Here is a 26,635-nt window from a genome sequence, read left to right on the forward strand (position 1 = left end):
AGCATAGAAGCGGCTCCATTATTTGATACCATGGTCAACATTACAGTATGCACACTCTCATACATAAGACCAAGAGATGCTCATGGTCTCGAACCAAACCGGCAAGGAAGGTCCATATAAAAGGCGCGCACACTTGCAACCAGAAGTACTCGGAACATGGTGCTTGCATTATTCAGTCCAATCATGGGTTCAAGCTACAGACGCAACGCGCTACCCACACCACTGACAGCAACTGATCAGATAAACACATTGTGTCCACAAGGTAGCACCAAAGCACAAGGGGGACGGGTGCTTACGCATTCACCTTGGGTGCCCATCCCGCAATCAGGTGCTCCTTGGCTGGCTTAGTCTTCACAAAAGATTCGCGGCTGAAAAGTGCCTGCACAAAGACAAACGTGATCTTGATTATTTGATTCTGGACAGAATTATGGAACTGATAGTGAAATGCGATCAGTTGAGCACTCGTGTACCTTGGTGTATGCATGGACGCTGGTCAGGTTTTCTGGGATCTTCCAGCCTTTGAAATGCTCCAGTGCGACTTGGAGGTGGAAGAGCTTCGGCCCCAGGTTAAGATCAGCAGCTGATACATTCTCCCCGTTGATGTAGGGACCCTGCAAACATGATAATGTTGATAATGGCGTCACGAAAGGTCCCGGTTCAATCAAACAAGATGGTAAGACTGAGCAAGGCCCACCAGTGGCGGCGGACCGGTGAAAATTGAGGTATGGCGCAGCTGCACTGATAAAGCGAAACGCTTCAGTATAACACTTGTTCTAATGTCTAGTGGGTAAAATCTTTCTCAAATAACTTAGCCCAAAGTAGAGCATGTGTACTTCTAGCAAAATTTGAGGTATGGCAGCTGCCACACCTCGCCCTACTGGGCGCTCCGCCACTGAGGCCCACACAACAAGGCTCTTAATCAAAGCAAAATGATCGTGTTTCGTTGTATAAGTGCAGAGAAATGTGGTAAGTGAGTATGACTGAAATGACCGTTGAAGCATGTGTTATGTCTATTCCCTTGACGAAAGCAGCAGCCATATCAATCATTTAAAGACCTCATGCCTGCAACTTACATGAGCTTTCAGATGCTCATCTAGTGCCTGTAGCTCATCAAGAAGTGCCTTCTCTGAACCATCACTAGCATCTTTGCTCTTCAGGAACTTGACAAAGGATGGGAAAATCTTTGATCCCCTGTCATCACAACCATACATAGACAACAGTAAGACAACTGCCAAAGCTCAACTGAAAATGCAGCAACACAAGAAAGTGTGATAATGCTTCAGAATAACTTGGTAAAGGAGATGACAATCTTGAAAGTAGTTATTATTTCAAATGCTATCAAATCAGCACTTGATAGAAGCTACTTCTCATACTGAAGCTCATGAAAGTATTCAGTCGTATTCATATCCTTAACAAATACTACCTCCATACCTTAATATTTGACGTTTCAGACAAAACTTTACACTACACATAAGCTAAAGGTTGATGTCCTAACGTCATTTAAAACAAATCGGAGGGAGTACATTACTTCCTTCTTTAGTAGGGATATTAGTCACCAATGCCCATGAAAAATTAAGTTACTAAACCAAACACCACAAGAATTGTGATGCATCAGGCGAACTATTTAAACACATCTCTGAAACGAATGCAGATTTATTGATTTTCAACCTTTTAACAAAAAACCTTTACCAGACTACGTATGCATCAAGGATCTTCAGAGCAAAGCAATAGTCAAATTTATGCTCCGTTTGGAACATGGGAATTTCACATTGAAAAGTTTAATTCCTATAGAAATTAAGAAAATCTCCCATGCTCAAACGTGGCCCAACTACTTACCTAGGAAGATGGAGATGTGAAAAGCTAAATGCAGAATTTTCCTAAAAGACGGGAATGAGGAAGACAACTTACACTGATGCATATTCTGGAGGGGTGACCAGAGATGGAGTTGGGAATTTCTCCTCAATGACTTGAGTTATCACATCAGAGTCAGCAATCCATTTGTCATCACCACTGTTAAACACAGGCACCTTACCCTCTGGACTGATCTTCAGAAACCTGAAAGAGTCATTACAGTAGGTTAGATATGAAGGTTACAGATAGATAAAACCCTAGAGTACGAGGGGCTAAATTATACCCTTGGGTCACTGAAAGTTTTAGAAGCTGCAAAATATTAAATCCTCTTAATCTTCAAGTTTAGAAAGTCATTGTAAATTCACATGAAAAGGTTGCATAATTCCAAGAGTGTCAGCATAAATTGAGAAGCTCATGTTGGTAATTTCAATATTTTGGTAATTGATGACTCCTATGGTAAAAAAAAACTACATACCTTCTCTAAGGCCCCATAAACTGGTCAGCATCCAAGTATACTAGAATTCAATGCATTGGAAAAGGCATATGCAACTCTACTAGACAAGGTACTAGAATGTTCACTGTCGAACAGTGGTCCGAGGTTTATGTCTTTTGATAAATTGTAAGTTCCAAAAGAAAAATGCACAAGTATTCCAGAAACACTTTAGTAGGCTACAGCTAGTTCCTGAAAGGTACAGAAGAATTCCCAGATGAGATGATGAGGTCAAGTTTGTAGGATAGATGGACTTTGAAGCACAAGTAATCCCCATGTATGAGGAGAAAAAAGATTACTCATGAGTCATGTCCTCCAGCAGTCCTAAGCAGTGTGGATTTCAGTTCCAATACAGGCTACAGTTCAGTGGGATCAAGAAGAATCTACCATATCCAACTTATCCAATAAATCAAATATTATTTCTACAGCAAACAAGCTGACAGAACATGACTCCGTCGCACTCTGTTCCTAGTCCACTGCCAGTCTACCACTGAACCTCTGAAAATGAAGACAAGACAGTAGAGAAATTTCGGCTCCAAGACAATTGTAGCAGGAAATTATTGACACTCATATATCTTCGCGTCAACAGAAATACTAAGCACTGCCTAGATAGCACTCTATCCATCAGTCGTCAGACAGTGTAGAACATTTTGTTTTGGAAAATAGACGGGAAAGGGAAATGGGACGGACCATTCGGGCTTGTTGCCGAGGTCGACGAGTTTCATCTCGTAGGGGACCTTCTTCTCCTCCAGCGTGAGCAGCACCCTCTGGGAGAAGGGGCCTGCCAGCAAGTTCCAAACTCGGATCAGAGAAACCGCTAGGGTTCTGGGTGGAATCAGATGAGATGAGAAGCGCAGAACGGGAGCACTCACAGTCGCCGAGGGTGTCGGGGGCCCCGGCGGCGGCCTTCACGCACACCTCCACGGTCATGGCGATTGGCGACGGCGAGCTGCTTCGGATTTCTCTCTGTTTAGTCGAATCGAGGCGAGGAGGTTTTTTGCTAGAGATGAGGAGGCCGGCAGAGGTTTCAGTGCGCAGTTATACCTCGAGGCCAGAGATCACACACCGGACCTTTTGTTTGGTTTGGGAAGAATCGTAGCCCCAGTGAACTGTAGCTGATTATTAATTAATTGTTCTCCTTAGATTTGTCGTAAAAATTTACATTCATTTTTAAAAAATTTTTACAAATTGACTTATTTCATAGAAATTTTTTTCGGTAAACGTGCGTGCTATAAAAATAGCACACAGCCAAGGACGGGTCGCGGACGTGTGCGCCACCAAGCGGTCCCGCCGTGGATGCGGTTCTGGAGACCTCGCCGTGGATGCGGTTCTGGAGGCCTCGGGGGGAGTCGCACCGTGTGGTACTGGTGAGGTAGGTAACGTCGCGTGAGCCCGGGGGCCGCGTGTGAGTTATTTGCCGATCATCTTGTCGCTCTCGCTCTGTGCTTTTATGAAAGGGTGAACGCGACAAAAGGATTCGGTGCTGCACTGCACGGCCGCTGCTTTTTGTCAATTTGTCCTCTACGTATCTTCTTCATGTGATAGTAATCTAGGATTTCAGTAATCTAATCTAGGATTTGCCCCGTAGACTGTAGACATGGGAGTAATAGGATTTTAGTTTTATATTCTAAGTTAAACCTCTTTTAACTTAACTAAGTTCATAAAAATATATTAGCATCCATAATCTCAAATAAATAAAATTATTTTGGTGTAGTATTTGTTGTGAATTTTTATATTTGACCAAAGTTAAAAAAACATTTGATTTAGAACAAATCTAGAACACCTTCCAACTGATAAAGCGGCGGAGGATGCAGCAAAGAAGGAGGTGATCTCCTTTCTTCTCCATTTCTCCATTTTTTTTCCTTTCCTCTCCCCCTCTTCTCTCTCATTCTCTCCATTTGTCTTCATTGATGCACTATCCTTCGCCCCCTCTAAATTTGCCACTAGAATGAAGTGTACCTCTAATACCAATCTCAATTAGAGTGTTATAGAAATATTATGAACATTAAATTTGTTGACATGACATAATGTTTATGAAGAGAGAGGAGAGGGAGTGTCATGGGATATGAGAGGAGTGTCATCACCATGACATTATCCGGCTCGTTTACCTAATTTACAGTCTTAGTAACTGATGTCACTCTCCACTGAGACCGACCTAACTAAAAGACATCATCACTTCACATTCGTTTCAGGAAAAAATTGGGCCGAGTCAATTTTGAGCAATAACACATTGTGCTTGGTTGTCAATTTCTCGTTTTAGTTTTGCATGATAGCATGATTAGAAAAATCAAATGATCTAGGCCACCATAGTGTGGTTAGAAATGTCGATACCAGGATAAAGTATCCTCCAAGTATATAAATTTGTTCGATTCTAAATTACGAAATCATAAAATAATATTGCGAGATCCCTCCTACTCGAAATCAAAACCATGGTTTGCAAACCCTATCCCACCCACCGTCTATATGATATAGGACACACGTGCCATTATCTTTATCTTTCTTCTTCCTCCATCTCATTAGAGAATTGATTTAAAAAGGAGAATGAAATATTAGACTAATAGTTTTTTTTGCTAGATAATACACGAGAAGATCTTTTTGTTTACCTTGCTTTCGTTATCAACTACTATGTATAAACTTGCGAACCGTTTTGGTTATATATGGAACTAACATTTTCCCTTCTTAAGTTTCGTACTAAGTGCTAAATAGATCTGATCATCTGTTGGATCGGGTCGGGTTCGGGTCACTTCGGGTTTCAGGTCAAAAAATGTTGGGCCATGCTCGGGCCATGACATGGTCGGGTCGGGTCGGGTTGGCCCGCAATTTTGTGTGTAATTTTTGGGTTGGATTGAGTTTCGGGTCAAATATTTCGGCCCGTACTCGACTCGTCACTTGGTCGAGTCAAGTCGGGTCGGATTATTTTCGAATGGGTTGGGTCGGGTTTATCGGATCAAGTGGCCCGTGATCAGGTCTAGGGCTAAATAAGAAAACGGAGTAGGCTGGGGACTAATTCACACAAGTGCTAAGTTTTCGCCCACGCACCCCTCGTTCCTTTTCCTTTCCTCCTTCCACTCCATTTTCCCTTCCTCGGCGAAACAAGTACGCTCTGTTGCCTCGCGCACCCATGCTTTCGTGGCTGGGATCTACCACCGTCCACCACGAGAGGGCCATTGAGACGATGCTATGCTTTTGCAAAGTGCTAGTTGGCTAAGGGTGGGAATGTGGAAATGGTTATCCGATTTTTTTGTATCCGTATCCGCACCTAATATGGATATCCGTATCCGATTGTAATGTGGTACTAAAGTGGATATATCCGAATTCGTTTTTCCTCATTTTTCTCTATCTGATTCCACATCCGTATTCGACAATATCCGCAACATCCGTATTCGAATAAGAATGAGCACATAGAAAACTATTAAAAATTATATATATAACTAATGATTAGTGATATATTAGTTTTAGTATTAATAATAATGTATTTAGTGGAACTATTTAAGAGTGATCATGAATAAATGACATGTGCTACTAGGTTTAATATTACTAATGATATATAAAGATTAAGTTTAATTAATTTCAATTTAATTAACTATATTTTGATATGGATAATCATATCGATTTTAATTTACTTTGGTTTATCCACTTATTGATAAAATTATAAATATACTTTATACCATTTATTCTTTATAACTAATGATATTTCTATTAAAATATTTATTCATTTGCATTTTATATCTTTATATTATTAACTATTTAAATATTTATGGATAAATATATTTTGATGAGATGTCTTTTTATTAACTACAACTGTTACATACTTTAATCCTTATTGTATAATGATTTAGCGATGCCTTCGAAATATGTCTATAATGAATAAAACAAACAAATATAACTATGTTCCAAATCAAGTAAATATCCAAATCCGTATCCGAATTCGAGACATCCGTTTTGCATCATATCCGACAATATTCGAATCCATATCCGTATCAGAGTTAAAATGTGGTAAAAAATGCTATCCGAATCGATTCCTATCCGATCCGATTCCATCCTTAGCTGGCTAGGCCCCTCTCCGGCTATCACGAAACATCAAGGTAACATCTGAGTACTCAGATCCTCTGTCATCTTGTTTAAGTTTTTATTTGAGTTGATACATCAGTTTTTTAAAAAAGAGAAGCGATGAAATGAAATAAAAAGGCGTTGAGCGGATATTCGAAACTACCTACTTCCCCTCAACTACTCTCTCCCTGAAAGATGCATCGTGCTGTCTCTTTGCACTAATTTTTTTTTTCGCGGGCGTACCTGAGCATGTTTTTATTAAGAGAAAAGCAATTACAGACACAAAATTGATGAGATCAAGCGGGGCTTGATCAACACAAGAGCACAAATGACTAAAAAAGAGAAACACTGAAAACACACACAAACGACACAGCGACAACACTAACAGCAGCAAAGCAATACGGAAAAGACAAAGGGCACGACCCACACCACTAACCAAAAGTCTACAGCTAAACCTGCAAGAAGAAACAGCAATGTCCAAGGTGCAAAAGGTCTACGACCAAACAACGGTGGCCAAGCATCCACCCGAGCAAACAACCACGGCGGCAAAGCATCCGCCCGAAGCAAACTTCAACAAACACGACGACGGCGACAAAGCATCCGCCAGCGAAGACAATCCAAACGACCAAGCGCGACCCGGACGATGCAGATGAAATGAAGCGGAGGCAGGCGCAGAAGCAGAATCTTTCGGAGGAGAGCAGATGGCCACCACCAGCAAAGCTTCCAAGACAACGCCTCCAGGAAGGAAACGACGCCACAGACGCCGTCATCGTCCGACCAAAAATGGTCTAGGTTTTCACCCGGAAGGCAAGCTGGAGAGGGAGGAAAATGGTGGAAGGATGACGCCTTCAACAAGGTAAACGGCGCCCGAGAGCGTCGTCCTCATCGATCCGCAAGCGGAACCAAGGTTTTCGCCATCACCATTTTCCAACCCAGAGCCGACGGCCGCCACAGCGCAGACGGGAACCTTGATGGGCCAGCCACCGCCACTGGGGGGCCGCAACACCACACGCCGCCGACAAGGGAGCGTCAGGGGAGGGCCCACCACCAACGGCCTGCCCACCGGCGAAGGAGCGCCAACCACCAGCGCGTGGCCTCGCCCGGCAAGGGAGCGCCGGCGAGGAAGCCGTGCCGGCAGCCAGAGTCGCAGTCGGAATGGAGCGCCGGCTGCATGCAGTAGCGCACAGCGAGGGAGCCCCCGGCAGCCGGAGGCCGAGAGCCCTGACGAGGAAGGTCGTGCCCGGCCAGGGTGGGCCAGCCACCGGCGGCCGCGAATCCCGAATAGCGAGGGCGGCCGGCCACCGGCCACAGCGAAGCACAGCGAGTGGAGGGTCGCCCCCCGGCCAACCCCGGCGAAGAAGCCCAGATCCGATCCAGCGAAGGGGATGCCGGATCCGGCCTCCGGCGGCGGTGCAAAAGTAGTGGCCGTGAGGTTGGGGGAGGGAGGAGGGAGGAAGGGAGAGAGGAGGCAAACCGGACCGGCTTCGGCTCGGTTGCCAGCCGCCGCCGCCGCCCGGCCGGCCGCCGACGACGGCGGTGGCCTGGGGCGGGCGGGAGGAGCGCTGGTGTCGCCCCCCCACCCCCCAAGGGAGACGACGTGGGGTCAGGGGTGTACTCCTGCATTCAAGCAGGTTTCTTCTGCACTAATTTGCCCCACGTCTTTCAATCTTCCTCTTGAAAATCCATTGTTATATCTTCTTTCATTCAATAATGTTTTTAGGGGGTTCAGTCAACAATGTAGAGTAGTATATCTGTACTGTAGCACATCCCGATCAGTTTAACATGTTGTAACCGTGTAATCAGTGACAACAAGATCAAAATAAATTCGCTCATTGTACACGAGCGCGCCTCGAATCTAAGGCCGTGTTTAGGTCGAATGTAAAATTTTTTTGATAGAATCTTACTAATTTGAAGTACTAAATAAAATCTATTTATAAATTTTTTTCACAGATGGGTTGTAAATCGCGAGACGAATCTAATGATGCTAATTAATCCATGATCAATCAATAATTAACAGATGGTTACTATAGCATCACTGTTGTAAATCATGGATTAAATAGGCTCATTAAATTCGTCTCGTGATTTACAATCCATTCATAAAAAAAATTTATAAATAGACTTTATTTAGTACTCGTGTTGAAACAGAGTTACTCTAAGAGGGATTTTTTTTCGTCTTTTACGCTTTCAATGCTCCGCGGTACGCTTTGAACCCCGCCCCGCCCCTCCATCCACCTCGCCCCCGCCCTCGCGGAACCGCCGCCGCAGCGGTTCCTCCGCCCCCCACCGTCCTCCGCTCCTCCTGACCCGCCCCTCGCTCCTCCTCCACCCCGCGACCTCCTCCTCCGCCCCCCGCGCTCCGCTGGTCGCTCGCGCAGCCGCGGGTCCGGCCGCCGCGCTCGGCAGTCCTCCCCGGCTCCCTGCCCATCCTCGCGCCGCCGCGGGTCCTCGACGCCGGCCTCTCCCTCTCCCTCTGTCCGACGCCCCCTCCCCCCACGCCGTTCCTTTCCCTCCGTCCTGGTCGATGCTCCCTCCCCGCTCGCCGCTCCCTCCCCGGACGACGATCCTCTCCGTGACTGGCGGTCCCCGTGCCATCCCTCTCCCTCCGTGCTTCGGTCGCTGATCCGCTCCGTGCCGCCGCCGAGCCGCGCCGTGCCCGGACGCACGTCCCCGGCCGCCGATCTGCGCGCCGTCCTCGGCCCCCGCTCCGCTCCGTCCCCGGGGCCGCGACGCCGCGCCGTTTGGCGATCCGCGCCGTCCCGGCGTCGGCGTCGTTGCTGCTCCATCCCGCTGCCGCAGTTGCCTTGGGATAGATTGCAGGACTGAAGCCGCAAGGCTCCGCATCATCCACGCATGGATGACCTCGCCCCCACACGTCGTCCTCCCCGGTGCTGCTCTCTGCTTGGCATGAGATGCCAACAACCGTGGCCTTAGGTGAGTTCATTAATCCTTCTCCTCGGCACTCCTTGCGTTGATTTGGGTGGAGCAGGATTGTTGATGTTTCTTTTAATTTTTACTTGATTGATTGTTGTATGAAACCTAATCTGACTATAATCAGTAATTGTTGTGAACTCATGAATCGATGGTCTTTTTCTGTTTCAATATTCCATCATAAGTGGTTGAATTCCAATACTTGCAGATTGTTCATCCAAAGGCCTGGAATCCACAGACTTCTCTTTCGACCAGCACATTACTCCAGTCCAGTTTGACAGTCTGATTCGAGATGATTTGAAGGAAGACAAGCCAATGCAACCTTCATTGCATATGAGGGGCGGTTATGTTTCATAGTTGGTAGTGGCTCTGTGCTGCCGAGCCGGGTGATGCCTCCGCCATGTGTCAAGAATCCGTATCTGGATACAGATCCATGTATAGATGATCATGCTTACGGTGGGAGTCAATGCAACTCAGCAGGTATCATTTCGTGCTATCAAAACAGTTCAAAATTATGTACATATCATGCATCTGTGCGCTATGAGTCCTACTTCAGTTGCTTGGACGTCTAATATGTAACTATTGCATATTTTTTCTGCCTCAACATAAAAAAATTGATATCTCTATAATTATAATGAATGCTCAAACAGATATAAATAGTTTCTTTTGTATTGTACAAAGGGTTTTCTCCTTCAATTGGTGGCGATGTCTTTCATGTTACCGGACTGATTTTCATGAAATTGAGGTATACCGTGAATATAATTACCTGTACGTTCATGTTCAAGCTGCACTCATCCACTTTGATGGGTGCTTTTTATTCACTGATGTAGTCACTTGCTTAATTCCCAAAAAATTGGTCATGGGAACTTCAGTGTTGTGTTCAAAGTTCTGATCAGGAAAGATGGGTGCTTGTATGCAGTGAAGTGGAGCATCAAACAATTGCATAATGATAGGGAAAGGTAATTTCATAGCTGTTTTAGTGCTTCACTAGGACCAGGATTGCCCATCAACTAATATTGCATAACCGCATCTTCAACGCAGGAAGCAAGCAGGGAAGGAAGTCCGAGCTATGGCAGCCTAAGGTGACTTGATAAACTTTTTTCTTCTTCGTTTTCAGCTGTGTTTGCTAGGATGATCTAACATCTCTGGCATGTCTTTCCAGGTTCTCATGAGAACATAGTTCGATATTTCACCTCTTGAGAATGGGCAACTTTATATTCAGATGGAGCTATGTGATCGATGTCTTCTATGAATCGAAACCAGCCACTGAAGGTGGGGAAGCATTGAAATTGTTGTATAATATTATCTGATATGCAATCAGAAGTACTCTAGGATACTACTGAATTCAACTTTAGTGATTTCTCCCCCTTCCGAGACCAACTTCAGCTGTTTCTGCGGCAACATTCAACTAAATGTCAGGCTGTTGCTTTGCTTTATCTTGAGTTCAATTCTTGTCAATGTGTTTTCTTTGCTGGCTTATGTTACGGCAATGCAGACTTGCTTTTGTTTGTCACATGTGTTTATCATTATGTTCCATTCAGCAAGCAAGTTTAGCATGAGAACTAAATTCTTGTCAATGTGTTTATCATTATGTTCCATTCAGCGAGCAAGTTTAGCATGCAACACTTAGATGGAATGTTATTCACTGCAGAATTTGGACCACTTAGTACTTACTCCTAGAAGCATTTTTTGTCAGCATTTCTGGTTTTCTTACTTGAAAGCATGAGGTATTGTCCTTTTCAAGTCCCTACTGCTTATCTTAAGTAGACATGCTTTGGAAATATGGTTGATTCTTAATTTATTCTGGTTTCAAATAAGCATAAGGTTCATTGACATCTATGAATTTTAGATTCTTGAGATGGACACCTATAGATACCATGGGCTCTCTATGTCAGATCCAGGTAGCACCTACCGGCTACCGCACTAGGGATGAGATTGCAGGGATAAGATAGGTCAGGTTGGCAACTGCCTTGCCACTTCAAAAATATGTTCCTCTGAGGATGGACATTCTGATTGATTTTCTATGTTTCGCTATTGTTTATTCATGCTTGCTTAAATAGTGTTATGTAAAATTAATGCCGGTGAAACTCATTTAGTTCAAAATATTTTGTTGCTAGGATCAATATTATGTTTTTTCATACTTTCTATATTTTATTGAAATTTCTTTTGCTACCCGTAGCAACACACGGGTATGAACCTAGTTGACCAGTACGCCTATAAATACAGCACCGTCGTTCCACGATCAGCACAGCACCGCAGAAAAATCCATGGCAGCAGAGTGGGAGTGGCCTTCTCCTTCCTCGGATGCTCTTTTCCTCACGGCGAGTTCGTGAGACAGAGAAGAGAGAGAAGGGGGGTGGCCTCGGGCCCTTGGCCTTCTCCTTCCTGGGCTTTCGCGCCTCGTGCCCCACCACACCTTTTCGAACTCGAGCACACCCACGCGCCCGTGCCACACCGCAAACGGAGCCACCCTCACGCGCTCCTCGCTCTTCCACCGTCACTGACACTATGCCCCGCATCACGCTGTGGCCCAGGTGCAGGCAGGTGGAGGTGGTCCTCGCAGGTCCACGGCCCCCTGCAGCACCGCACTTCCATATGGGGCCCAGCCGGACGGAGTGCCCCACAGTTCAAAATCTGAATTCGTCAGGAGAGAGAAAAGGTCTCCAAAGCCTGGAGGAGGCGAGAGGAGCAGAAGCGGAGGCGGAAACGGAAGAGATGTTGCGCGGCGGCGGGTCGCGTGCCTCGGCGAAGCCCCGACGTCCCCACTCCCGCCAGCGGCAGCCATCCCCGCCCGCCCCGTCGCGCCGAGGTGCGTGGTTTCCTTCCAAGCACAGAGCGAGCTTTGCCTCCATGGCGTCTCCGTTTCCGCATTCCATTTTCTAACTTTTTTTTTTGTTTGCTTTCTCATTTTGTGGTTGCGCAGCAAACGGGGCTGCCGGTGCGCCCGAATCGAAGGGACCGTCGGCGTTGGAGGCTCCGGTGGTGTCTTCCGTGGAAGAAACATCAGTAAGCAGACCATTCCCCATGGGCTCTACCGCTCTTGTTTTTTACTTCTCACCGAGGTTTTTTATTTGCACAGCTTCTGCTCTTAACTCTTATTGTACTACTGCATGTTTAATTTTGCCCAACCAGGTTTCAAACGCATGCACCTATTTAGTTATGCTTCGTGGTTCAAAAAAACTAATTAATTATACTTGGATTAGAATTTAACTTTTTAACCCAAAGATTCAGTTCTCTCACGGTCTTGCCAGTCATTATCTCAGCATGAGTGTGTACCTTGGTTCCTAGTAATTTTAACTTTTGTGTGATTACACCAGTTCACTTTTGAATTTGAGCGAGGATTTAAAAGGGCAAAGAAGGCAATGCGGCCGAGCATGGATGCACCAAGAGGAGAAGACCACATAAAAAAGGTACATAATGCAGTACTATTGTCCTCAAATGCATTTCTACATACTTTAAAAGATGGCTGCTAGTGAACTACCGATTGAAGCCATGTAAATATTCTCTCTCTCTTTTTTTACAGGGCTTCCCTAACAAGTCAGATGCTGTTCCTGCAAAGAAAGAGGCACCGAAGCAAGTGGAGTTCACCCATTGCTCGCCTGGCATCGTTGCTAGGCTGATGGGCCTTGATACGGTGCCTCGCCCCAAAAAGGTTCTTGACCGGTGCCAGAGTGACACCCAAGCTAATCTGCAACAACACTTGTCTGGGTTTGTTCAAAAAGTGGCCTCTGCTTCATCTGAAGATCAGCCATGTAACGTCAGTTCTGATGAGCTACCGGAATTGAAGGATGTTTTTGAGGTGACAGAGATGGAGAACATGGTGATGCATGAGCTTTTGCAGCCTCGAAATGAGGAGCAATATCTGAGGAACTTGGAGGCTGATCTGGAATTTGTGAGGCAAAAGTTCTTGGATGCGAAGCGCCTTGCCACTGATGAACGGCATAGGAACTCTAAGGAGTTTAGTGAAGCACTTGAGATACTCCACTCCAAAAAGGATGCTTTCCTTGAAATCCTTGAGGAAAACAGAATTGCAGTGTCAGGATTCTCAGGACACATCCTTAGTCACAGTGGGTTGCAATGCTCTCCTCATACAAGTACTACTGCTGCTTCAGAATCATCTGAGCAGGAAATCCTTTGCAGCATGGAAGGCATGTGTGATGAGATGTTTGGCAGACCAAAGGAGTTTGAGAAACTCATTCCTAGTATGCTGCTCAAAGGAACTTCAGTTGCGTCAGAGGAGCCGTTGGCACCAAATGGCTACAAGAGTAAAGGTTCAAGCCATCGCTCCCAAATCGTAGTTCTGAAGCCAAACCTTCAAAGGAAAAGTTTCACACCTGTTGTGTCAAGCCAAGAAGCATCAAAATATAAGCAGAGGAGGGGTACACAACATTCAAGGCCTCCGCACCATAGTAAACAATATTCTCTGCAACTAAAGAATGAAGTTCTGGAAGGAGAAGAGGGTATAGCCACACAGAAGCTTAGAAAACAAACAGCTAAAAGTGGCAGCAGGAGGAGACAGTCCAAGGAGGAATATAACCTTGCAGTGGACACTGAGAGGACAAAAGTTGCTTCTACCTCTCATGATGACACCATGCCCACTTATTCAAGCATGCATTTTGCTGGACCATTAGTGAGTAGGAAGGCCAGAAAGCACCTCTCTGAAAGATGGCAAATGGCCTGCCAATCTGTTTCAGAAAATTCAATTCCCAAAGGAATAACAACATTAGGTGAAATGCTCGGACTTTCTGCTGGAGATGCAACAAAAGAATCCTCCCACAAAGGATCCTCAGATCCAAACTTCAGTCGCTCGAATGTGAGAGAAGTGCCAGCCAGCCCTCTTGGTATTAGCAGTAAAGATGGGTGGAAGCCAGGCATTTACTGTGAAGATGATTCAAGGGGTGGTACGTCAAGGAATTTTCCCAGGTCCAAGTCTCTTCCAGCCTCGTCGACCACCTCTTCAAAATTATCAGGCAGAAGGCAGTCGGCACCAACCTGTAGGTTGCCCATTCTGAAAGATATATTGAATACACCCACTGATGAATCTGAAAATACACCTGTCAGGAAGAGATCACAAATCAGAAATGTAAAACAGAGAAACGGCAGTGCAATTGCTCATCTAGGAAAGGAAAACATGCTACCTGAGAAAGAGATTCATGTAACTTTGGAAAACACAAGGCATAGCATCTGCATCTCTGATCTCTCTCGGGCAAGCAATATATATACTGAAAAATACCCTGATGACGCTATCAGAACTGAGGATCTACAAAAATCTGATTCTGATGTTCAACAGGATGACAAGAAAAAATTGGAAGTTCATATGGGGTGGACATACCAGACGCTAGCAACATCTTTTCCAAAGACAAAAGAAGTTCTAATGATTCAGAATCAGGATAACATAGCATTGGAGGTATGTTGCGACAGTATCATTTATGTTAAGCAGTTTAGCATTTTCACTTGTCAATGTTAGTTGCCAGTTGGTCAACATGAACAAACAATTAGTTGGCTACATGGTAGATTGTAATCCTATAAAAAAGGATTTTAAAGAACTGGAGTTACCTTTTGGTATTGACATTAAAGGTCATTGCCTCATTTCTGCCAGGGAAGAAATGCGCACTCTGTTACGCGGATACTTCTAGGAGGTGGCGTATCCGTATCCGATACGTATCGGATACGGATACGCCCCGGATACGTCTCGGATACGTTTCTAGTCGTATCCTGAAAAAACGGATACGTATTTGTTTGGATACGCGTATCCGATACTTTTGGGCCAGATGGGATACAGCCCAAAGCAGTACTCAGCCCACCCAAATGTTGTTTTGGTAGTAAGAGATGATACAAAATGATGAACTTGCTGCAATAGAACTGTAGAACTAGATGAGCAGCAACTGAAGAACCCCTTGTGGAATCAGTTGTGCTTTTAGAGAATGCTAGTTATAGAGGTAATGTTATATGGACATGCAAGTATTACACATCTGAGTATAGGGGAAGTTACTCAAGAGTAAAATCTTACTTGCTGAATATCTATGTGATATTTATATATAATTATTAATTATCCTAGCCGTATCCCCGTATCAGTGTTTTTTGGAAAAGTGCGTATCCGATACGTATCGTATCCGATACGCGTACCAGTATCCGTGTAACATAGAATGCGCATGACTTGAGTTGGGTGGGGTAGGTGTGGACAGTCAACCTTAATTTACTGGTCCAGATAAACTTCTACTGATTATTTGTTTTGTCTGTACAATTTATGAATCTGCAACCATCTCATTTTTTTTGTTCTGATATGAAAAAACTAGCTCTAAATCAAATAATTGCATTCTGATTTGACATCTGGTTCTAGGAGGGAAGAAGCCCATCAGTGGAGATTGACGTTGCTCAAGTTGACACTCCAGCAACACAATCAGTGAGTATTGCAAGTGGGGAGAGTTGTGAATGCTCAAGTCCAAGTCCAACTACTTCATCACCACGAAGTTTTGGTGAAGGGACTTCTTATTCTGGAATCTTCAAAAGCATCAATGTTGGTATTGAAGGTTAGTATATCAAAGCAAATTCATTTTTTCTTCATTTCATATAGTTTAATATACTGAATGTTATCCTTGTCTCTTCTACAAAATGCAGGACTCAGAGCGCAACTGAAGATGCTGAAGATGGAGGAAGACCAAGATGACATCTGTGGAGACTATTCAGATACACAGTCAACTGGTGAGTGCAACAATGTGGACATCTTAACCTACCAAGTGACAGAAGAGCAGTTACCCATATTCAAGGATGAGGACGGCAGGGATTTATGTTATGTTAAGGACATGCTTGCAAGCGTGTGTGAATTACCAGACTACCCAGAAGATTGGCAAGTGGGCTCAGATGTGTTTCTTTGGCTTGAAAACAAGTATAGCAAGCTGCTCCTTTGGTCGAAATCGGAAAGGAAACTTCTATTTGATCTTGTAAACTCTATCTTGGCTGACATGACAACTCCTGACAACAGTTTGCATTCAAAGGTTATGATGAAGTTCTGGCCTGAAATAGATCACGAAGAGTTAGCTGAAAACGTCTGGCAAGTGGTGAAGAAGCGAAGTAACTATGATCCATTTGCTTTGGAGGATGTTCAGCCTTTGCCACTGGATCACCGTTCTGAGCTAAAAGTGATTGAAATGAAGGTTTCCAGGATGATCCATGATGATATTATAAAAGATTCTATTGTCGAATTCCTGTCGCAGGAGAGCTACCTTGTTAACAACTGAAGTTTAGGGTAGTAACGGTTAGGGTTGTTGACCTAATGAATAGCACAACCTGCTGCAAACCACTAGTTTGCGAGATGGTTTACTATGTAATATGTGGAGGGTCAACATTTGATTGCCTTGAATATGGAGCCTTGTAAAAGTATATGGAGCTATGGGAGCAATGCACCTCTGGGTCCAACTGTATCTTGTTTATTTGCATTGTTTCCTTTGCATCTAGTGCAGCTTATGCTGGTTTTGTGAATAAACCATGGTAAGTCAGGTTCAAGATGCGTGGTTGTACTACTGTAAGGGAGCCTGGACTACTGAGATTGAATTGCTTGCTGGATATCTCTACGTTCTGAATCTTTACAGGTTGTCTGTGGTTCCTGGTTTTCAGTTTTGCTGTCTAACTGAGAGCTTCAGGGAACCTCTGATTCCCACTTCTCTTGTGCAGATGTCAGGTGGCTTCAGGATTCCCACTACTGTCCTTGCAGGGTGCCAGGCCCCGTTTAGTTGCACTTGCGCTATAAAAAGAATCTTGCATGTATTAAGTGCTAAATGAAGTTTATTTGTAAAACTTTTTCATGGATGGTTGTAATTTTTCGCGACAAATCTAATGACGGTAATTAATTGATGATTGACTCTACATTAATGCTACAGTAAACATCTTCTAATCGTGCGGTCAAATGCCTCATTAGATTTGTCTCGCGAAGTAGCATATTGATTGCGGCATTAGTTTTATAAATTTTCTTTATTTAGTACTTCTAATTATTAGTCAAAATTTATACTACTTGTGCTATGAACCAAACCAAACAGGACCCGGGTCCCGTGTCTCCCTGCCATGCCATCATCTCCCCTAGGTCCACACTGCTGTTTAGCCTGTTTACACACTGTGCAAATGTTGTACCATGGCTAGCCGTGTCATTGAACCTGATTAAATAGCTGTACCATCACTCGTTTAGCAAATGCTGTACCATGTTTGACCTGATTAAATAGCTGTTTAGTCTTCATAAAGGACTAAACGGTAGACAACCAGAATATTTAGCCTTTAGCGTTTATGACAGGTTTCTCCTTACCTCGGAAGCCATGTTGGAGCCGCTCAGGATCAGGAGCTCGCACGAGCACACAGACTCCGGCAAGAACTCAAGTGGACGACGCGAGAGAGAAGCAGCACAGTGACAAGCCAGTTCTGGAACTGGACACAGGACACACACACACGAACACAAACTCTTCGGTCGACGAACGCCTCGACCGGCGAACGTCTATATGTTGGCCTCTATATTGAACTCGATGAACAAACAAATGATTACATGATCTTATATATCCAGGCGACAACATGACGCACCCACGTCTTGGACTTCTGGTGGTTCGGGTCTCTCGCACACGCCACACGATCCACATGCCCAGCCACTAACTGTTGCATGCCATGCCTCCACGACCGCAAGAGACGCGCGACTCTATCCTGATGCAGCTAACGACATGAAGACTAACTCCACTAACACTTGCAGGCACATACACGTTAGGCAAACTAATAGCCTCGGCCCTGTTTAGATCTAAACCCGTAAACCCCGTAAACGCAAAAAAAACGTCACATCGAATATTTCGACACATGCATGGAGTACTAAATGAAGTCTATTTACAAAACTTTTTACATGGATTAAGTAGGCTTATTAGATTCGTCTCGCGATTTACAGCCCATCTATGCAAAAAGTTTTGTAAATAGACTTCATTTAGTACTTCAAATTAGCAAGATTCCTTTGCACTTTTTTGTGTTTACGGCTTGTTTGTGTTTACGAGGTGGGAACTAAACAGTGCCTGAGTCCATAATCTGGTCCACTAGTCACTTTGTCAATAGGTCAATAGAAACCAACACAAAAGGTACTAGCGTCGTTCTCATGAACACCGGAAACCTTGCCCTCGTAGCAGAAAGCCCATCTAATGAAGTGCCGTTGTGGCAGAGCTTTGACTATCCAACAGATGTTGGGACCCCTGGCGCCAAATTAGGTCGGAATAAGGTCACTGGTTTAAAATGGCAGTACATCTCAAAGAAGAGCATGATAGATCCCAGTCTTGGCTCATACATCCTTTAGATAAACAACAATGGGGTGATGCTCCCCGAGCGCCGCAAACCCCCCTTTGTATTGTCTTGGTCTTGGCCATCTGGAAAGTTAGCGGATAAACTTATACCAGTACTGAATGGGTTGCTAGACTCAGACCCACGGACTAAAGGTTTGTTCAAACCGGCATGTTTCAACAATAATGAAGAGTACTTCACATACACCTCATTGAATGAATCATCATCCTCATTTGTCTCAATAGACACCTCTGGTCAGGTTGAGCTGCATGTTTGGTCACAAGCCAAACAATATTGGGAAAAAAATATATTCCCAGCCTTCTAGTTTTTGCACTACATATGGTGTCTGTGGACCATTCACGGTCTGCAACGACAACTCAAGTCCATCTTGTGATTGTATGGAGACATTCTCTCGGAAGTCACCTAATGATTGGGAGCTTGGTGATTGGGCAGGAGGGTGTGTCCGAAATACTCCCTTAGACTGCACAACTAGTAACAGAAACGTGACATACTCAGCAGATGTGTTCCATAGCATACCTTGTGTTACATTGCCATACGATCCTCGGAGCATAGAAGATGCTACCACTCCAAGCGATTGCGCAGAAGCTTGTCTTAATGACTGCTCCTGCACAGCTTATTCCTTTGAGAAAAATATATGCTCTATTTGGCTTGGAGATTTGCTTAATCTAGACCAGGATGATGGAAGTGCTATTACTTCTCAATATGTTCTTTACCTTCGCCTTGCCACCAAAGATTTGCTAAGTTTGAGGAATAACGACAAAAGAAAACCAAGAGTTGTTACTGCTGTAAGCATTGCTAGTTTTGGGTTACTTATGGTTGTTCTGTTGCTAGTGATTTGGAGTAAGAAATTCAAGTGGTGTGGTGCACCATTACATGGAATTCAAGGTAGCGGTGGTGGAATTATAGCCTTTAGATACACTGATTTAGCTCATGCTACTAAAAGTTTCTCCGAAAGGCTTGGAGGTGGTGGGTTCGGTTCTGAGTTCAAGGGAGTCTTAGGTGACAAGACTATTATAGCTGTGAAAAGGCTTGATGGCGCCCGTCAGGGAGAGAAGCAATTCAGGGCTGAGGTGAGCTCAATTGGATTGATCCAACATATCAACCTAGTGAAATTGATTGGTTTCTGCTGCGAAGGTGATAAGAGGATACTTGTGTATGAACACATGCCAAATGGATCCCTAGATGCCCATCTATTTCAGAGCAGTGCTACTGTCCTAAATTGGAGCACAAGGTATCAAATAGCCGTAGGAGTTGCCAGGGCGTTATGCTACTTGCATCAGAGTTGTCGCGAATGCATCATACATTGTGATATTAAACCAGAAAACATACTTCTCGATGAATCATTTGTTCCTAAAATTGCAGACTTTGGGATCGCGGCATTTGTAGGAAGGGATTTTAGCCGAGTTCTTACTACATTTAGAGGAACTGCTGGGTATCTTGCCCCAGAGTGGCTTAGTGGAGTTGCTATTACACCAAAAGTTGATGTTTACAGCTTTGGCATGGTACTGATGGAAATCTTATCAGGAAGGAGGAATTCACCTGAAGTTTACACCAGCAATAGTTATCACGTTGCTTATTTCCCTTTGCAAGCCATCAACAAGCTTCATGCGGGAGATGTGCAGAGTTTGGTGGATCCGATGTTACATGGTTGCTTTGATTTGGAAGAGGCTGAAAGGGTTTGTAAAGTTGCATGCTGGTGCATCCAAGATAATGAGTTTGATCGGCCAACAATTGGTGAAGTGGTCCGGGTTCTTGAGGGTCTGCAGGAGCTTGATATGCCCCCAGTGCCAAGACTACTTGCAGCTATAACTGAGCAATCTAATGAAGCTTCAGCATGAGAATTCACAAGTACTTCATTGATGGTGTTAGTAAACTTTGTTTCAGCGAATTTGAAAGTTGTAGCGTCGATCGGACAGAATTAAGGAAGGCAAGATTGTAAACTTGTGTTGTTGTATGTGGTCTACCTACTCTCTTATTTATGTTTCTTAGCTATTATTATGGTAAGCAAGCAAGCATTTGTAGCAAAATATGGCCAGTGTGTTTGTACTTGAGATGGGACAGCTGGCCAGGGTTTGGGGAATTTTTTTTGCGTCCTGTAGTGCGCTTCTTCAGGCATCGTTGTGGGTGGACACTGAACACTGTGCTCCATGCCCACCTTACTAGTGGGTGGACCAAATGATTGCGATGGTTGAGGCTCTACAGCATCGCATTTCATCGCTTGGGCCGGACTTCCATGCGTGGATGGAACCTGGCTATGAGCTAGCGCAGTCGGAAAAGCTGGCGCCAGCTGCGTTGTCTTTGTCTGGGCCTGGACTGGAGAGGTCGACCCATCCGCGGGAAGCTTGCTGGGAAGAAGACGCGGGGCCTTGTAGCCGGCCTGTATCTTAGAGCTGCCTGCTCGACGAAGTTGACTCGAGGGAGACTTTGCCCGGCACATGCATGTTCTTGGTGACTGATGAGCCACGTCGCCGAGCTACCGGCCGCCGGCCGCCGCACATACCAGCCGAGCGGAGCTGAGACCTCCCGCCGGTGTGCGTCAGCCACCGAACGGCACAGGCGCACAGCGACGACCACCACAGTCGCTTGCCCAGAAAATTTCAGGCCACCGGAGTCGTGACATTGGAATGGCCCCGTTGAGAAGTCTGCAGTGCCAATCGCATCGCACTGAGCAGCAAACGAGCTTGGTGACCGATCGCCGCACGTGAAAACTAACGGCTGAGCAGGAGGTTCTCGTTCATCGTTCTCGTCCAACCTATCGGCTGTCCGTTCATTCACCAATCTGCTGGACACCACCACGCTATCTTGATAAGGGAGAGTGCGTGTCTGTGATCGCTCCGTGCTGGAATTTTCGTAGCCTTGGTCGTCGTGCGGAGCAGTGTCCCGTCTCATCTGAGATGTCTCTGCCGACGGGCGGCCTCCGTCGTTGTCCTCTCTGTACCTCGCCGCGCCGCGACGCGACAGCACCGTTGGACAGGGTCGGCGACCTGGTCGCCGGCCGGGTCCTCCACGGCGAGCGCGCCCCACCCTGGACTCGAGGGCGAGGCAAACAACGGGACTGTTGAGTAGGAGCTGGGCATGCACGCCGCGGTCTTCGTCGCGTCGCAACCAACTTGCGCCCCCATGGAGTATACCCTTCAGCTTGCTAAGACCTCCAATTTTTCTCGAAACACATATATTCCTCCCAGCAGCACTAGCCCGTGCGTGCTGCTAGCTCCTCTCTGCCACCTCTGCTTGGCACAGCAGCCACATGCCTGTTGGCTGCGCCCAGGAACGCACGTTCCACCTGCTAGCACCTTGCCTCGCTCTCTCTAGCGCTCGCACACATAGGGAACCCGAGGAGGAAGATGAACAGTAGCAATGGCGAAGAACGCTGCGGAGCCAAAATGCTCCTGTATCTTGGCCTTCTTCACACTGAAATGGAACCGGCGCCCCAACAAGAAGGAGCACGGGGGTACAAATAGGCCGAGGCGCCCGGAGCTATCCTCCACACTCGGCACTCACGCCATGATCCGCGGGACTCGCTCCACGTCGCCCACGAACTCCACGCTCGCCCGGACAACGCAGCCACACCAACGGATCGGCAGCACGCAGCCCCCTCTCCTAACTGACACCGATCGAGCCCACAGCAGCGCTCCTGCTGGCCCGTGCTCGATCCAACACACCGGAACACGACTGAACACACACACGCCATGGCCGCAACGCAACTGCAGACCACGGCCATCCTGGCAACACATGCAACACATACTCGCACACGACGCACACAGCACACACACGCTCATATCAAGCTTAGTTCTAACAATGCCCACATGCTCTCTCTCTCTCTCCAGCCACCGGCCATGACTCCCCTCCACGTAGCACTGGCTGGGCTCGTCGTCTTCTCCTCGCTGCACACCGCTGCTCCATGCTCCACCGCGACCGCAACTGGCGATACGCTCGCGGCAGGCCGGGCGCTCGCCTCCGGCGACAAGCTCGTCTCAAGGAACGGCAAGTTCGCGCTCGGCTTCTTCCGGTTCCGGCAAAGCATAGCCGCCGCCGCCGCCGGTAACTCCACCGGCGGAACCACCACCACCGTCTCCTCCCACGGCTGGTATCTCGGCATCTGGTTCAACAAGATCCCGGTCTGCACCACCGTCTGGATCGCTAACCGGGAGAGGCCAATCGCCGAGTCCGAGCTCAACACGACGCAGCTCAGGATCTCAAGGGATGGCAACCTCGTCATCGTCTCCTTCAACACCACCACCACCACTGAGTCCAAGCTGCTATGGTCCACTGAAGTTGTCAACAGCACGGACAGTGTCAGTGCCCTTCTCAACAGCACCGGGAACCTTGCCCTCGTACCAGCAACCCCATCATTCAACGGAGCGCCGCTGTGGCAGAGCTTCGACTACCCGACCGACGTCGGGCTCCCCACCGCCAAGATCGGCCGGAACAAGCTCACCGGCTTCAACCGGTCCTTCGTCTCCAAGAAGAGCCTGATCGATCCGGGGTTCGGCTCGTACTCCATTGACGTCGGCATCGACGGGGCGATGCGCCTGACAAGTCGCAGCTCCCCTCCCGTGGTGTACTGGTCTTGGTCGGCTGGAAGCTTAGCACAGCTTGTGCAGGCACTCGTTGGGCTGATGGACTCGGATCCACGGACCAAGGGTTTGCTGAAGCCCACGTTCCAGGATGACGCTGAGGAGGTGTACTTCTCCTACACCATCACGGATGACACGGCTTCCGTGTTCGTCCCGATAGACATCTCCGGTCAGCTCAAGCTGAATGTTTGGTCCAAGGCCAAGGAATCTTGGGAGACTGTGTACGCCCAGCCTTCTGATTTCTGCATTGCCCATGGTGTCTGCGGGCCTTTCACGGTTTGCAACGGCAATTCAGCACCGTCGTTCTGTGACTGCCTGGAGACCTTCTCCCGGAAATCGCCTCAGGACTGGGAGCTCGGTGATCGAACGGGAGGGTGTGCAAGAAATACTCCCTTAGATTGCGTCCCTAGTAGCAACAGAAGCAAGACAGGTTCGACAGATGTGTTTCACCCTATCTCTCGTGTGAAGCTGCCCTTTAATCCCCAGATAATAGAAGATGCTACGACGCCAAGCAACTGCGAAGAGGCTTGCCTCAATGACTGCTCCTGCACCGCTTACTCCTATAGCAGTAGCAAATGCTTTGTCTGGCACGGGGAATTGCTTGATGTCAGTCTGGACGACGCCATTGCCATTACTGGTCAAGATGTCCTTTACCTTCGTCTGGCAGCCAGAGATTTTCAAAGTTTGGAGGAGAAGAAGAAGAACAAACGAAAACAAGGAGCTATTGTTGCTGCAAGCATTGTTAGTTTTGGGTTAGTGGTGCTCATACTGTTGGTGGTGGTTTGGAGGAACAGATCCAAGTGGTTCAATGTGCAGTTACACGACACTCGAGGTAGTGGTGGAATTATAGCCTTCAGATACACTGATTTAGTCCGTGCTACTAAAAATTTCTCAGAAAGGCTAGGAGGTGGTGGTTTTGGTTCTGTGTTCAAGGGAGTGTTAGGCGAGTCAACTACTATTGCAGTGAAAAGGCTTGATGGTGCCCGCCAGGGAGAGAAGCAATTCAGAGCTGAGGTGAGCTCAATCGGATTGATCCAGCATATCAACCTAGTGAAATTGATTGGCTTCTGCTGTGAAGGTGATGAGAGGCTACTTGTGTATGAGCACATGCCAAATGGGTCTCTTGATGCCCATCTATTTCAGAGCAATGCAGTCATCCTGAACTGGAGCACAAGGTATCAAATAGCCGTAGGAGTTGCCAGGGCGTTATGCTACTTGCATCAGAGTTGTCGCGAATGCATCATACACTGTGATATTAAGCCAGAAAACATACTTCTCGACGATTCGTTTGCTCCTAAAATTGCAGACTTTGGGATGGCGGCGGTTGTAGGAAGGGATTTTAGCCGAGTGATGACTACATTCCGAGGAACGGCAGGGTATCTTGCCCCGGAGTGGCTTAGCGGAGTTGCTATTACACCAAAAGTTGATGTTTACAGTTTTGGTATGGTATTGTTGGAAATCATATCAGGAAAGAGGAACACACCAGAAGTAAACAGTAAGAGCAGTTATCATGTTGCGTTTTTGCCGGTGCAGGGCATCAGCAAGCTTGATGAGGGGGATCTACAGAGTTTGGTGGATCCACAATTACATGGTGACTTCGACTTAGAAGAGGCTGAAAGGGTTTGCAAAGTTGCATTTTGGTGTATCCAAGATAATGAATGTGATCGGCCGACAATGGGTGAAGTAGTTCGTGTTCTTGAGGGTCTCCAGGAGCTTGATATGCCCCCAATGCCAAGACTCCTTGCAGCTATAACAAAACGCTCTGATGCAGCTTTATTGTAATAATTCATCTTGCAGTAGGTATATATTTTTGTTTTAGCAAATTTGAAAGTTGTGCTATTGTTGAGCTAAAGGAATAAAAGGACAAGCTTGCAATTTATATTACATGTGTTCTCCCATTTGCCTATTCTAATTCAGAAAAAATGCGGCAAATCTAGAACTATGTTTATGTTTATTGATGGAAGAGTCGACACATTCTTAAATTGAAGGAAAAATTGATGTGATATTCCACTGACTGCTTGCCTTAGAGATATGATATTCCACCTCTTTGCAGGTATGTATGTGTGTGCTGTCTGAGTTGTTCAGCTTTGTTATCTGGGGCAGAGCTTCTTGGATTCCTGTTTTATTTTAAAAAAAAATCAGAGGTCAAAGTGTCCAAGTTCGGTTCTTTCTGGTGAAGGAGAGCTTCAGCAATTTTTGGGGCTTTTCTTCTTGCTGCCTCTATACGTTCTTTGGGTGCCTTGAACATTCAGAATTAGAATTGTCGTCTGAGGGACCGAAAAGGCGACCAGACGGGGGGTGAATGGGAGCCGATCAAAAATTCTCGCAATTAAAGGCTTGGCCTATGATCCCAAGTTCACACCCAACCCTCGAGTCCTAGGTAAAGTGTAGAGTAGCTATAGAGGAGCTACACTAACACAAAGCAGCCCTAGGAACACGCAAGAGCGACCGCAGAAGCAACCACGAAGAGCAGCACAAAAACAGCACGGTATAACTCACCGGTTGATCCGACGCTTGAGTTTGAATGGCGTCGGTTCAACCGACGAGCAGAGCCGGCAGCAGTCAAAGCGAGCACCGGTTGAACCGATGCAGAGGCTTGGACAGCGTCGGTTCAACCGACGATCCTGCACCGGATGATCCGACAAAATCGATTTAAACGTCGGTGCAGTTGTCCAGAGAAAGCTCAAAATGAACTTCTAAGCACCGGTTAAACCGACGATCACAAACCTATAGCGCCGGTGCAGTTGTCCAGAGAGATAGCAAAATGACACGTACTGAGCACCGGTTGAACCGACGTTAAGAAAATTCTATACGCCGGTGCAACGCTCAAAACAGCACACTACAGGTCAGTGAAAAAGTATCACCGGTTGAACCGCTGCACAAGAGAGAGAATGCACCGGTGCAACCAGACGAAGAACAGAAAACCCTAATGTGCGAGAAACCTACTCACCGGTTGATCCGACGCATCATATCACAAGCGTCGGTTTAACCGGTGATAGGAAAAACCCTGGTCGTGCCCAGAAACGATTTTTCAGCCTGCGTTCTTTTGCAAACGTGGTGATTGGAGGACCAAATCAAGTCAAAATCTCACCAAATTTTGCAGGCACGATCACAAAGACCTTGTGAACATACCCACCAAAGGAATCGACGAATCACTCCATGGTTTGGGAGGAATCGAGGAAATTCCGATCAAGAACGAGGTTTTCTCTAGAACTCAAGAACTTCGAATCGAAAGAGCTCGTGAATCCTAGGCGTTTGGCACTAAGTAAAGAGCGATGGATTCACCACAAAGAGCTCGGAAAGCCACCAAAATCTCGTGCACCAAAACTCGTCAAACCAAAAATGAAAATCATCACACGAGAGGAAAGCGACCCATGAATTTGACACAAGATCAAAACCCCGGAGGGCACAAGGAGGATAGGGCCTC

At 46.3% G+C, this 26,635-nt stretch overlaps 4 protein-coding genes across 11 annotated transcripts; 3 read left to right on the forward strand and 1 right to left on the reverse strand.

Moving 5' to 3' along the window:
- LOC120664052 (probable glutathione S-transferase DHAR1, cytosolic) lies at positions 1-3,404 on the reverse strand. The gene is made up of 6 exons (XM_039943020.1): positions 3,214-3,404; positions 3,032-3,122; positions 1,909-2,055; positions 1,074-1,191; positions 471-611; positions 1-379 (listed from the first exon to the last, which is right to left on the reverse strand). The coding sequence occupies exons 1-6, from the start codon at positions 3,269-3,271 to the stop codon at positions 293-295; spliced, it is 642 nt and encodes a 213-aa protein (XP_039798954.1). The 5' UTR covers positions 3,272-3,404; the 3' UTR covers positions 1-292.
- Positions 3,405-8,623: 5,219 nt separating this feature from the next.
- LOC120664053 lies at positions 8,624-16,878 on the forward strand. 8 transcript variants are annotated; one of them, XM_039943025.1, is made up of 11 exons: positions 8,626-9,322; positions 9,528-9,799; positions 10,001-10,064; positions 10,239-10,278; positions 10,361-10,401; positions 10,482-12,128; positions 12,243-12,325; positions 12,637-12,729; positions 12,843-14,726; positions 15,660-15,849; positions 15,938-16,878. In XM_039943025.1, the coding sequence occupies exons 6-11, from the start codon at positions 11,624-11,626 to the stop codon at positions 16,555-16,557; spliced, it is 3,375 nt and encodes a 1,124-aa protein (XP_039798959.1). In that variant the 5' UTR covers positions 8,626-9,322; positions 9,528-9,799; positions 10,001-10,064; positions 10,239-10,278; positions 10,361-10,401; positions 10,482-11,623; the 3' UTR covers positions 16,558-16,878. The 8 variants fall into 8 exon arrangements, with proteins under 8 accessions (XP_039798961.1, XP_039798960.1, XP_039798959.1 ...); XM_039943023.1 differs by having other exon boundaries at positions 8,627-9,322; positions 10,150-10,278; XM_039943024.1 differs by having other exon boundaries at positions 8,627-9,322; positions 10,206-10,278.
- Positions 16,879-18,225: 1,347 nt separating this feature from the next.
- Positions 18,226-20,660, forward strand: LOC120664055 (G-type lectin S-receptor-like serine/threonine-protein kinase At2g19130). The gene has a single exon (XM_039943029.1). It carries the CDS (start codon positions 18,880-18,882, stop codon positions 20,467-20,469), a length of 1,590 nt encoding a protein of 529 aa, XP_039798963.1. The 5' UTR covers positions 18,226-18,879; the 3' UTR covers positions 20,470-20,660.
- Positions 20,661-21,750: 1,090 nt separating this feature from the next.
- Positions 21,751-25,114, forward strand: LOC120664056 (G-type lectin S-receptor-like serine/threonine-protein kinase At2g19130). Its single transcript, XM_039943030.1, has 2 exons — positions 21,751-21,878; positions 22,430-25,114. The coding sequence occupies exons 1-2, from the start codon at positions 21,752-21,754 to the stop codon at positions 24,988-24,990; spliced, it is 2,688 nt and encodes an 895-aa protein (XP_039798964.1). The 5' UTR covers position 21,751; the 3' UTR covers positions 24,991-25,114.
- Positions 25,115-26,635: the final 1,521 nt, after the last annotated feature.

Source organism: Panicum virgatum, chromosome 3N (assembly GCF_016808335.1).
Source record: "Panicum virgatum strain AP13 chromosome 3N, P.virgatum_v5, whole genome shotgun sequence".
NCBI classification, from domain to species: domain Eukaryota; kingdom Viridiplantae; phylum Streptophyta; class Magnoliopsida; order Poales; family Poaceae; genus Panicum; species Panicum virgatum.

Bases quoted from the DNA above. Each gene is read 5' to 3' on its own strand.
- LOC120664053 (XM_039943027.1), top strand. From the start codon at position 11,624: ATGCTCTTTTCCTCACGGCGAGTTCGTGAGACAGAGAAGAGAGAGAAG. The intron at 12,326-12,636 runs GTAAGCAGACCA...TGATTACACCAG, and splicing joins CTTCCGTGGAAGAAACATCA to TTCACTTTTGAATTTGAGCG. The intron at 15,850-15,937 runs GTTAGTATATCA...TACAAAATGCAG, and splicing joins CATCAATGTTGGTATTGAAG to GACTCAGAGCGCAACTGAAG.
- LOC120664052 (XM_039943020.1), bottom strand. From the start codon at position 3,271: ATGACCGTGGAGGTGTGCGTGAAGGCCGCCGCCGGGGCCCCCGACACC. The intron at 1,192-1,908 runs GTAAGTTGTCTT...TTGTGATGACAG, and splicing joins CCTCCAGAATATGCATCAGT to GGGATCAAAGATTTTCCCAT. The intron at 612-1,073 runs GTAAGTTGCAGG...TCATGTTTGCAG, and splicing joins ATGAGCATCTGAAAGCTCAT to GGTCCCTACATCAACGGGGA.
- LOC120664055 (XM_039943029.1), top strand. From the start codon at position 18,880: ATGTTTGGTCACAAGCCAAACAATATTGGGAAAAAAATATATTCCCAG.
- LOC120664056 (XM_039943030.1), top strand. From the start codon at position 21,752: ATGGAGTATACCCTTCAGCTTGCTAAGACCTCCAATTTTTCTCGAAAC. The intron at 21,879-22,429 runs ATGCCTGTTGGC...TTAGTTCTAACA, and splicing joins CTGCTTGGCACAGCAGCCAC to ATGCCCACATGCTCTCTCTC.